General features: G+C 42.5%; 1 protein-coding gene across 2 annotated transcripts in view; it reads right to left on the bottom strand.

Annotated features, from left to right (window-relative positions):
- Positions 1 to 12132, bottom strand: part of LRRK1 (leucine rich repeat kinase 1) — a 78935-nt gene that overhangs the window by 49044 nt on the left and 17759 nt on the right. For both annotated transcript variants that reach the window (XM_076348042.1, XM_076348043.1), the window contains exons 2-5: positions 10525 to 10688; positions 9468 to 9639; positions 6942 to 7124; positions 6170 to 6318 (exon numbers count right to left, since the gene is read on the bottom strand). In XM_076348042.1, coding sequence (XP_076204157.1) covers positions 6170 to 6318; positions 6942 to 7124; positions 9468 to 9639; positions 10525 to 10688 — 668 coding nt within the window. The remainder of the gene's footprint in view (positions 1 to 6169; positions 6319 to 6941; positions 7125 to 9467; positions 9640 to 10524; positions 10689 to 12132) is intronic.

Genomic DNA, 12132 nt, shown 5'->3' with positions numbered 1-12132 from the left:
TTTTAGAGAGAGAATTTTCAGCTGGTTTAGCTCCCAGATGAGGTCACCAAAAAATGACTTACAACGGTACTGATGCAAGAGGAGGGAGGAGTGCATGGCTGGGGAGAGGAGGGCAGCACCACTGCAGCTCCATCCTAGATAAGCTAAAATTGCCCCTGATAGAAATACAACTTAGTCAGCAATGAAATTCTCTTACTGATGTCATTTATACCATATTGTGGTTTACAGTGATGCCAGCAAAAGCCTTTTTATGTCAGGACAATTAAATCTACACCATGACTTCTGCTCATACAGAAACAAAAACATCACCCTCCTACCTAACAGTGCTGAGTAAAATCGCATGTTCTGCATTAGCAAAACCACATACCACAAATCCCCTGGCCTAGGAAAGAGTTAAGAAAGGGCCTGATCCCCAGCTACTCATGCTTCATGCAGATTTTTAATAGGGATGGCCTCTTCAGGCTAGACAAAGATCCAGCTACTGAAAGTATAATACAAGCACAGTCTGCCTAGATATGTGAGAAACAGGGAATCAGCCATTTTAACAACTAACCTTGGCTGGCAATGCATAGCCTGTCCTGATCCCTTCTTTCCAGCAATGCCAATTTTTTCCAAAAGCTATGCTGAGACTCAGCCAAAATGGGGGAAGAGGGGTTCAATCAGAATGAATAGGGGAAAATCCAAGCTTTTAGGCAGCAGTTCCAGACAACATGTCTATGGTCTTAAAAATTAACTGCTAGTAAGGAAGGGACTTCCTGCTTACCCATATCGTTGTCAAGACATGGGGTATGGAACTGCTAACACAGCACTGAGGGTTACAGAAAGGTGGATTCGTCTCAGCCTGTCTATCAGACCCATCAATTATCTCCTGTGATGTAACCATCACAAAGACCTTGCTCAGAGGGAGTCTAAACCTCAAAGATGAAGCCATGGAGATCAGCCATGCTCTTTCCTCTATTTCACTTTACAGCTTGCCATCTGCCAACAGAGGGGAACAGCAACGCCCTTCATGGAGATCTCTGGCAGTGGCTGAAGCAGCTTTGTACTGACCCCATGCTACCGAGGTGGTAGACCGATCTGGGATGAAGATCTGGCTGTGAGACTAAAGTTACTTTTCACTCTGCAACAAGGAAAACAGTGACATTACATTCAAAGGTGGCCTCAGCACTGATATCGCAAGCTGTTAATTATTATCCTATGTATATTATGATCACCAAAGACTAGCACTGCATTGGGCGGGACATGTAACAAAGATGCCGTCCAGAGGAGATTTACCCCGGAAGCTCAGGACAACTTTCAATAGTACACCAAGATGGAAGTGGTGGCATCCTGGCACTTTCTCCTTTGGCAATGGTATCGCCATGATGGCTGTGGATGCACGGGATCCGCACCGTGGCTCGAAAAGAAAACAGGAAAGGAAAATTTTCCTGGCTTTTTTTTAAACACCTTTTAGCATTTGATCTAACGTGGGATGCTCCATAGCACCTTTCCTAAGATATGCATCCATGACCAGAGTATCTGACCCCTTGAACTATTCATATATTTTACCTAAACAAACAGAAGCGAGAAAATTGAGAATTGCAGCTAAAAATCTGGGCAAATATTCCATGCAAAAGGCTATCCACAAGTCCTTCAGTCACACAGAGGATGCAAATAACCATACAGGGCTTTGAAATTCTGGCAGTGATGGGAATGAAGGCCTGGAGACCTGGCTTGGTTGTTTGGTTTCCTCCTCACAGAAGACAGCAGGCTCTTGTGGTTGAGATCCTGAATTCAGACTCCAGAGCCCCAGATTTCCTGTGCGACACCAGTCACTGTCTCAGGCTACCCAGACTCTGTTTGCCTGTCCATATGATGGGAGAGTAACATCTCCCTTTCTCCTGGGGGAGCCAGGAATAAAAATGCACTACAGACTCCAACTCCCTCTTTTCTCTTCCTGCTTAATTAAACTGGACCCAACAAAGCTGCAATTAAAAAAAAAAAAAATCAGAAAAAAGAACTGATGGTGCTTATCCCCTCCCTCAGTTCCTGCTGTTTCAAGATGATGCTCTTTACAGTACAAAAAAGTACTTGTCCTTGAGTACACCGACCAATGCAGTAATAGTAAGATCTATAGCCTGCTTTTAGCGGGTGCAAGCAGGACCACGTGTCTCTGCTGCTTCTCATTTCAGACTGATACTCATCTCTATTTTGCATTTAGATTGCTTTGTATCATTTACCTCAAAAATGCAGAGCCATGGCCTCAGGGTATTTAATGTGATAGACAGATACCTGCAGAATTCAGATAGTGACTTCTAAAACCACAGACAAGATTGTGAAATCCAACACCTGCTATGAACACTGCGGGCTAGGTGTCCCATCTCCTAGGCAGCTTTTTGAATCTCAGCAGTAAGTGCCTTGCACTCAGTCCTCCTCCCCATCCAGAGCCAAGGACTGACAGTGTCTCTTCTACCTGAGTGCTGCAAACTGGAGGATCGGCCAAGGCCCTTAATGCGACTTAGAGACAGTGGACCAAATTCACCTTGGTGCTAGTAACCTGGCATCAGTGGAGTTACCTTAGGGATTTACTTGGCTCAGCACTCTGTGGTGAAAAAGTAATTAAGTGAAAGAAAGCCTGACAGCAATGCCACAAAGAGAGGGGATTTCCTCCCCAACTCATACTTAGTTTTCTCCACTGTCTTCCCAGAAAAGCCCATTTCTTTGATGCCGAAGGTCTATGATGCTGAACTCGCAGAGCCAGTGATCAGCTCAACCTTCTCCATTTGGCACCAGCTGGTGAGCTCTGTGCTCATATGAAAGGGACGGTGTTCAGAGGCTGTTAGCTCCTGGGCACAGCCTGACTCTGGGTGGCTTACCGCTCTTCAGAAGGGCAAGGAAAACCTCTGTAGACTCCCCTCTTCTGCCAAGGAAAGAATTTCTCAATATGAGTCCTGAAAACTAAATGGAAATCTTCTACTGCAGTAGAAGATGCCAGGGGATGCACTGAGGAAGGCAAGGGACTGGAAATTGTGCAGAAGCAAGAAATCCCACTGCTCTTGGGCAAACAATGAACTATAAATACAAAAAATATTTACTTAGATCTGAGACTGTTTGGTAAGGTGATTAAAAAAGGCTGTTGTGCATTTCTCCTAAATGACGTGCCGTGCCCCAACAGAACCTCGCTCTTGCCATAGACAGGATATTCTGAGGATGGTGATCTAATTCCTCCATCAATAATGCTGCTGTGAATCTTGAGTGGAACTGCTGCAGATTTCTTTACCAATGGTGATGTAACTGAGATTAGTCAGGCAGTGGATAAAGAAATCAGAGGAGGATGACACACATACACATACATTTGTATGCTTGTGTATGAAATTCTTGGCAAAACATTTCCTAGGGAAAATGCAGCAGTTTAAACTCTTTTCTGGTCTGTAATGGGAAAAATAAATATATCTCACACTGCACCCACTGGAAAGTGACATGTATCTCCATGCTGACTACACTTATCAAAGTCTGGAATCTGTGCCCAGCCACTTTACTGCAGGGGGTCTTTTTGGCATTTGTTACCTGTTCCTGTAAAAATGGAGCACTTCCTCTCTCTAGCAAGACAGTGGTTTGCTGTGGGGATACATTTATGCCAGAAAAAAAAAAAAGGAGAAACAGATATTAGAAAAATGAGATGTAACTCGTCTTGTCTCAGAAAGGGCAGCACTGCACAGTGCAATGGCTGCCTGGAAGGTGTGGCAGCTAAACCAAGCTCTCCAATCACATTTTATGCATAGCTGGTAGCATTCACTACTGTGAAATCAATTGGAGGTCAACTGTGCAGTGTTTTCACTCAGAGATAGCACAGATGGGACAAACCCTTTTGAAGTTCTGGGCTCATTCTGAAATGATGAGGGCTCCGTCTGCCCTGCCCTGTCCAAGAGGAGGGACTTTTTGACATCCAGCTGGCTGCCATACACATCACAGTCTCCACACAATCCTTTTTTGCTTCCTCCCAATGCAAAATGCATCACAGTACTTACACAAGCAGACTTACATTCGTGAACCCTACGAGATGAAGAAAGCACTGAGGTAGCTTGTTTGCAGCTGCCATGAAGTCGTGTTTTAAAAAATTATGAGGTTGTGTGACTATCAATTCCCAGAGACCAGAGCTCTGCAGACAAACTAGGACAAATCTTCCTGAATTTGGCCCAGTCTGCCAAAATGAATTCAAAAAGAAAGCATTCAATAAGCAAACATATTAAAAATAAACAGCTACTAGAAGAATCAAGGTCAAGTTTCTGGGTCTGTTTTTTTTGTTTTTTCTTTTTCTTTTTTTTAACCCAGGCCCTTCTGGCAATTAGCTGATGTTTTAAGACTGCTCTCTTCTTTGCTCAGGGTGTGACAACAGCAAAGCTGAGTCATTTTTACAGCAGCTAAGTTAAATATTGCCAGCAAGTTCACATGGAAAACAGACCTCTTCCCTGTGATTCAAACATTTATTCCAAGTTTATTCAAGCTGAATTATCCAGTTAGTTGAATTTTTTTCCTCCTAAAAGGCATGTAGTTTTATCAACACTTATCCAGCAACATCTAGGATTTAGCTTCCTCTTGCTTACCTGTCAACAAAATTAAGAATCCCCCAGGGAGGGCTCTAAATCTGCTGATTGAACCTAATGAAGTCAAGCTCACATATGTGGACTGTAGTCCCTACCATTCACAGTATCATTGGAAATCCAGCAAGACAGGGTTTTGGTAGGAAAACAGAGAATGGAGAAGTTTGTAACACTACGAAAGCCTCTCTACTTATTTTTACTGACCACCAAAGCAGAATCAACACCCTGCAATGTTACGAGCTGAGCAAACAGATACTCAACTGGCAATGGGATTCACAGAGACAGAACCTTGATTGAAAAATATCCTTCACAATTTTTCACTGCACAATTTTTATGACCTGATGAAAATTGTAACTATTGAAAGCTCAGGGCTCCAATGCTCCTATTCAATGTTTGTTAATCTACATATTGAGGGGAAAAACAAAAAATGCCTGATAACTAACTTGCTGGATAACAGTAGAAATAATACGAAATACTACATGCTTCCCTATAAAGCAGTAACAGTGTGTGCTGTGAGACATGTTTCAGTTCTGAATAAAGGAGACTTGGATAATACAGATTAAGAGAACGAAGAATATAGCCTCGTTATGCAAAGATATGGGATAATCATGAAATGTAATAATACCCTCCATGAAAACAATGCCACTCATCTGTAGATCTCAAAGCATCATCATCATCATCATCATGTATTAAGCCTTCCAACAGCTGTGAGATGTGAGGAGTTTAAATCTCCCCATTTTACAGTGGAAGAAATAGTGATGCAAATGAATTACCAAAATTGTCAAAAGGCTAAGTAGTGAACAGAGTTCTTGCCAACCTAAAAAGGCTTCAATTGCTTTTTGTTGGCCTCTGTGTCACATCAAAAACCATTTCTGTGGGGAAAGTGCAGTTAAACTAATATGATCTGATCACACACGATTTCTCCATGCTGCTCCAGAGAGCCAGATCTGTCCTGAGTGAGGGACAGTAAATGCTACCAGCCATCTTTTACTAATGAGGATCTGAAGTAGGGAAGATATTTTGAGCAGATGTAAGCTTGCTCTACTCATGCTCCATATTAACAAAAAGCCACATGAGCCTATTAGTACATGCTGTATCTGAGCTATCAGACGCAGGGGAAGAGAAGGGTTTACACGCTCAGCTCTGTGTCGTGCTAACACTCCGAGACAGCACAGAGCTTGTGGCATTACCTTCAACCAGAATGCACAATAGAAACCTAAATGAAGTGATTATCCTGGCGTCACAGAGGGAGCCTGTGGTAGCGCTTATTTCTCTGGAAGACTTTGAGCACAAAGTCAGTGTTTCCTTTCCACAGCATATGCCTGGTTCACACGCTGATGTTAAAATTGCCAAGTGGAAGCTGCCGCACACAGCGTCTTGCACAATGATGCCTCATGTTTTACACCTTGCAATTCAGCACTGGCACGAAAGCCACTTTCACAGCTTGTTCTCTAAATGGGTAGCAAACCACAAGGTTCTTAGCTGAGAAGAAGAATCACCAGCCACATGGTACACAAAGACAAATATCAATTATTAACATGATGCTCCTTTAAAAGAACGTCTTTTCAGACAGCTAAATGGCTACTTACTGTTTTTGCTGGAGCACTACCTGGTAGTGGGCTCGTCTCAATGAAATACTTCCTCAGAAGGTGTTTGCTGGATTCAGGACTGTCCATCAGGATGTAGGAACAAAAGAAAGCTCCATTCCGTAATAAAAACACAGCTACATCTTCATTCCCTTTAGAGAAAAGACAGATTGTCTGCTCTCTTCTTTTCATGTAAATGAACCAACAAGGAGCTGAACAGAAATCCTGGGAAACAACCACTTCTGAAAAAAACCATGGGGTGTACAAAAAGAGAACTGAACTGTATAAAGACTGTTTCCTCCAGTGACAGGATTTAGTTTGGTCAAATTGAGACAGCAAAGACACTATGTAAAAGCACTGGCCCAGGCTCTTTCTTTTTTCTCTTTTTTCCCTGTCTTATTAAACTACACACACAGCAGTGCTTTGAAGTGTAAATTATTCAGCCTAAATCAAGCATGTGTGCCAGAGTGTCCACAACAATAATGCTTTTACTTGCAAGGTTTCTATTTTTGAAGGATCTTTTCCCTAGGAGTTTGAAGAGGAAAGTTCAGCCTCTCAGCAGTTACAGTAATCTAACTTAGGAAGGCCCTGACTTAAATTTGGCTAAGTCAAAAGATGCAGAGCCAATTTTACTGTAGTTTACCTCACTGGAAATCCACAACAATTCCAGGCAAGCCAGTCCACAGTGGTACCTTCCTAGAGGGGAACAACTCAGCTCATTCTTTAAAAGACATTGCAGAAAAGGGGCAAAGTTTTGAAGCATGCAAATACTTACCTGCCTTTATAGCAGCGTACAGGGGCAACCGTATAAGAACTGGAAACTCATTCTTCCTGACTGCACAGCTCTCTGGGTCAGCACTGTATGCACGAATTAGGAGTTTTACTATGTCCAAATGTCCCTGCTGGCAGGCTATGGCCAGCATCCAGTTCAGGAGTTGTTGGCAAGTACTAGGACCTACTGAAAAGATATGGCATTTGACTTAGTTGATGCCACCGGGCTGTGATGTGCAAGAGTCATCCACAAATAATGGCTATGCCAAGGATATAGGGCAAAGCCCCTGAGGACAAAGGAGCAGACGGCACTGCAAAACTGTGTTACAGAAGACCCCTAAGCTGGTCAGGCACAAACTTTTCAGCTTTGCTTAACTGTTCTTCATTACCTACCCAGCTAATGGGCAAACTTTTTTGACGTGTCTCTGATCTAAGCATGCATAAGCTAGCAACAGTGGAAGGTTCTGAGGATGCCTGCTAGGCTACCAGTAGAAAAATCAAACATCAAATCCCAAGCAGAGATGGCAAGGGATGACCAGGACTGTCTTTGCATCCAGAGACAACAGGCCTGATCCAACAAACATTAGATCCAAACATCCACGATAGGCCACTTCTTCCAAGTTCATGAGAGGGGATACAAAGAATGGGAAAAAACAGCTGACTTTTCATGCTAGTGGATGCTAGTAATAAATGTTTCAGACAACACAAAATAATTGTTTTAGTTTGTTTTCACTGCAGCCTAAAGTCTCCCACAAAAAATTTCATTTCCCCTTGAAATATTTCATTTTGGGTGAATTCTTTACTATCAATTCATAGTGAAGTTAGACAAATGTCATTTAAGGCTAAAAACTAAAATACCATGTTCTGATTTCTGCATGAATTTGCTAATGTTTTTGTCATCCCCAAACTGCTTTTTCTGCTGAATTAATGTTTTGGCTGTAGAACACTGCTTTCCTCTAGGTGTGCATAATTCTGCGCATGTAACTAAATGCCCATGACAGGATTATTTCTGCTAACAGTAAGCAGTCCTCAAATCTTCCCTGATTCACAGTATCACCTCCCTTCACTTTATAAATTCACATCGCCTTTGAAATGCTTACAGAAACGTCCACAAGCCCAAGTTTACATGTCAACTTTTTTTTTTGCAGTTTCTCCATGTGGAAATTACATTGTCCTTTGCATTCTTAACAACTTGACTAAATCACTCACCCTCATGCTGCAAAAAATGGGCTCCACTTCAGCTGTAAGCCACAAGAAGTTCACACTGAGCCAGAGAGAATCACTGCAGTGCGTTAGCCAAATTGCAAATTCATGCAATTTATTCCTAAGCCCTGTGATTGGTTTCTATGTAACTTCCCGGGGAAACAAATGGAAAGTCCTGCATAAAAACTTCTGAAAGCTGCTGTTTGTATAGAGCACCTCCCCTGACACCCCGAAGCAAGAGTTTAAGGTAATTTGGTCAGTTCTAAACGGAGCTAAGTTTCCAGAAACTACATAAGTCACTTTTCATTACTGAGAGTATTACATTAATATAATTTAATTTTTGCTACTAAGTTACAAAACATTGTCAGGCTCCTTTCTGGCTGAAGGAAATACTACGTTTAATTGCATCCCCCAAACTGGAACATTTCTTTTGCTTATTAGTGCTCTAACAGTTTAAGAACATCAAATAAGCAGGTTTCCCAACAGGTTATTCCCGTTCTCATTGAGGTCACTGGCAAGTATATAGCTCCAGTGAGGAGCTAGAGCTATATTCAGGTCAAATATTGCAGAGGCCTAGCGGTTACTGCAGTGTCTGAGGCCAAGACAGCGATTCGCCCTGGCTGCTGTGCAAGACCGCCAGACCCTGAATCCATAGAGGGTCCCAGTGAGAAGCAGCTGCCATGCCCACAGTACACTAAGAGAGCAACAGGGGACTCAAACACAAGTTCCCGGTCCTGACTCAGAGTAACGCTCACAGCTGCCTTAAGAATTGTGTCCGGGTCTACAAAAGTCTCTGTTCTGCTATAAAATAATTTTAAAAATAAAATGTATCTAAAATATAATGATGATTCTAAACAAGGAATTCCCCTGAAAGTCAAATCAAAATGCCAACAAGAAGGCATAGAGCATGCTGCCAGCTGTGCACCTAAACTATTACTCGCCAGACAGTCATGCTGCACTCTCACTCCCAGCACCACTGTGTCTGCTGGATCAGCAGAGTGGGATGATGCTGTTTCCTGAAAATCCCTTAATTTCTCTGTGGGGTCTGGGACGTTACCCAGCTGTGAGGGCTGATGGGAATGAATTGTCTAAATGGCATCTTCCTCCACTTCCAATTTGCAAACATGGAATATTTTTATGCATGTGTTTTTCCCCCATGGGGGAAGTTTTCTTCAAACACAGCAGAGATTAGATCCCTCCACGCACTTTCCCATGACTATGTCCCTCCCCTTTCAAGGGATGTGAAAAAAATAAATAAATGCCTGATTGAAGCTATAGCACACAGCTACCGAAAAGCTTGAGGAAAGGCACAACCCAATAGGCTTACCATGCAAGGAATCCAGCAGCTCTTTCACAACATCCTTATGTCCAAAATATGCAGCCACCACAGCCGCATTGTCATCATTAGGTTCTGTTGGTAACACCACTAATGCTTCCTTCAGTAAATACCTCACCGCCTGAAGATCTCCATATGCTGCTGCAATACCTAAAAGCTGGCACTGGTAAAGAAAACACAGCAAAATAAACTCTCTATAAAGGGAGCGGGCAGAGAAAGAGAGCATTCCTAGAGCCACGTATTTATTTGTGTCCATGCAAATGCATACTCATTGTCACTGTGATTAACTGAGAATGTCATAAACACTAGTAGCCATTATAATCATTGCTGTTGATATATTAATTATATTACTTTGTTGGGTTTTGCTTTATAGTTTTTTGTATGGCTTTACCACAAAAGTGCCCAAGACACAGCATGGTGAGTGTAAAACCATTTTTCAGGGACCAAGAGAAAAAGTATTTGCACAGCTCTGCTACAAGGTGTAATATTTCCAGTTTTGGAGATGGCCAATATGCCTGGACTTGGCATGCAGGTACTCTCCCAAAACACTGAGATAAGCTCTGTGCAAAGAGCAGGCTCAAAATGAGGGCTCTGAAGGCAGCGCAGTGCAGAAGCTGGCACACAGGATATAGTTCCAAACACAAGCAGCAAAATCTTCCCAGCGGGCCATTAACCATCTTTGTACTGATGGGGGAATAAATTTTTTTTCTAAGTCTATAAACTGCTTCCTTTTTATGGGGAAAAGTCTATTTCCCTGTTTTAGCAACCACAACACCAGCACCCCTCCTCGCACAGCCTCCTGTTCCTACATACGCTGTTCCTGTGGTCTGTCTCATCCTTCTGATCAGTGTTTTCAAGGGCAAATACTGTCCCTGAGCATATGTCCCTAAAGTGCCCCACACAACCAGCCATGTCTGGGACCCTGCAGCACCAGCATAACATATATAACTGAATGGATTTTCTGCGTAAGAAACGACAGAAGAAAGCAGCTTGGCATCTTGGTTTCTTTCCCAATAAAATTTGAGAAAGAGTAGTAACCTAATCCTACCTTTTCCACTTGCAGTGCAGTCTCCTCACATGACAACTTAATCAACTCTTGAGCCTTACTGGTGTCTCCAGCTTTGTAAGCATCCTGAATGCTTTCTGTCACAGGTGTCTGAATTATGGAGACTTCGCCGACTGTGGACTGTTTGCCACCCATGTCCACAGTTCCTGCAGTAAAAATAGAAAAGAGGGGTCAGGAAGAAGTACCTGTTCATTACTTGTGCACAGCTACAACGTCAATGCATCCTGGCAACAAAAAAAGGGGGTGAATTATTTTCAGTGGAATAGTTACGGCACACAGTTAAAAAAAAGAGGAAAAAACCTCAACACTCAGTTGCCTGATAAAAGAACGTGATAATACGTTAAAGTACTTTCCAATAGAGACATGAAACTAAAAGGGACAGCGAGTTCCCCAATTGCTCCCAGAGGTGGTTTCCAAAGGACAGTGTGAAAGCTCACACACACACAGAGACACGTATGCTCTGCAGCAGCCTGCCACACTCCATCTCCTGCTGCAGGAACTAGGGAAGAGAAGGGCTTACATGAGATTGGCACCAGCAGTACTTCTGAAGGAGCGAGGAGTCTGCAGAACCTGCAAAGCCATTCTGGTATTATTAGCCTTGCTTCGGTCACTCTTCATTCACCTCCTGACAACAGTCTAATAAAACCCCACTGTACTTCTCCAACACTTTCAACCAGAGCTTTATACACCTCAATGAATGCGAAAGAAAAGAATCTGGGAATACTTTTACTCTGGGAAAACAGAGTAAAAGGAGATTATGCAAGATGCCCAGTGTCACCCTGACCAATCCTGGAGGGTCTCCTAGGCTAGACTTTTTTTTTTTAAATGCCATTAGAAGCCAGAAGAGTTCTTACATGCCAAAGATTAAAAGCTGCAAACCACTAGAGAAGATGCTTGCGATGGGTGGCTAACAAAGAGTCTCAAGTCTCACACCCACCCACCCACCCCACTACCAGGACAGGGAAAGCTGCAGGAAAGTCACTGAATTGCGAGTATGACATTCAGGTCCACTACTGAATAACATGCAAGACAAAGAAAAGAAGCACTTTTCACTTGAAAAGAGACCATTTCATACTCACTTTTTCCTGCTAAAACATTATTAATTATTACTGCTTATTTGCAACTGGTTAAATAAAGCCCTTAAGCCCACAGATTTTCACATATGTTAAGAAGGTTGGTTTTTTTTTTTTTAGACACATATGTCATGCAGGGCCTAGTTTAATGCAGCTTGGAAAAATAAGTAAATTTGGACCGATCTATACTGTCAGTAAATATCTTTGAATAATGCAGTCTGAATCACCAATAGATTCTGACTACCACTTCTCATCAATTATTTAAATGATGCTCAAATCACTCAGACATCGGAGACGGCTCCAGAGATTCGTGCCATTGAAAATGTGCCCACACCAATAACCTTTCTCAGATAATGCAGAACATATGAAGGACAAGCAGCAGAAATCAAGGCAGATGAATGTGGTTTAAATTACAGCATAATAAACAGCATCTCAAGAGTTCATGTTAATAGGTGCAGTGCCTTCATAATTCTGTAGTTTTAGGCAGTACATGGGAAAAGAAATTCATCCAGCATTT

Source organism: Aptenodytes patagonicus, chromosome 10 (assembly GCF_965638725.1).
Source record: "Aptenodytes patagonicus chromosome 10, bAptPat1.pri.cur, whole genome shotgun sequence".
In the NCBI taxonomy this organism is placed as follows: Eukaryota; Metazoa; Chordata; class Aves; order Sphenisciformes; family Spheniscidae; genus Aptenodytes; species Aptenodytes patagonicus.
Note: the sequence above shows the minus strand (reverse complement) of the source record. Positions and strands in the feature narration are given on the sequence as shown.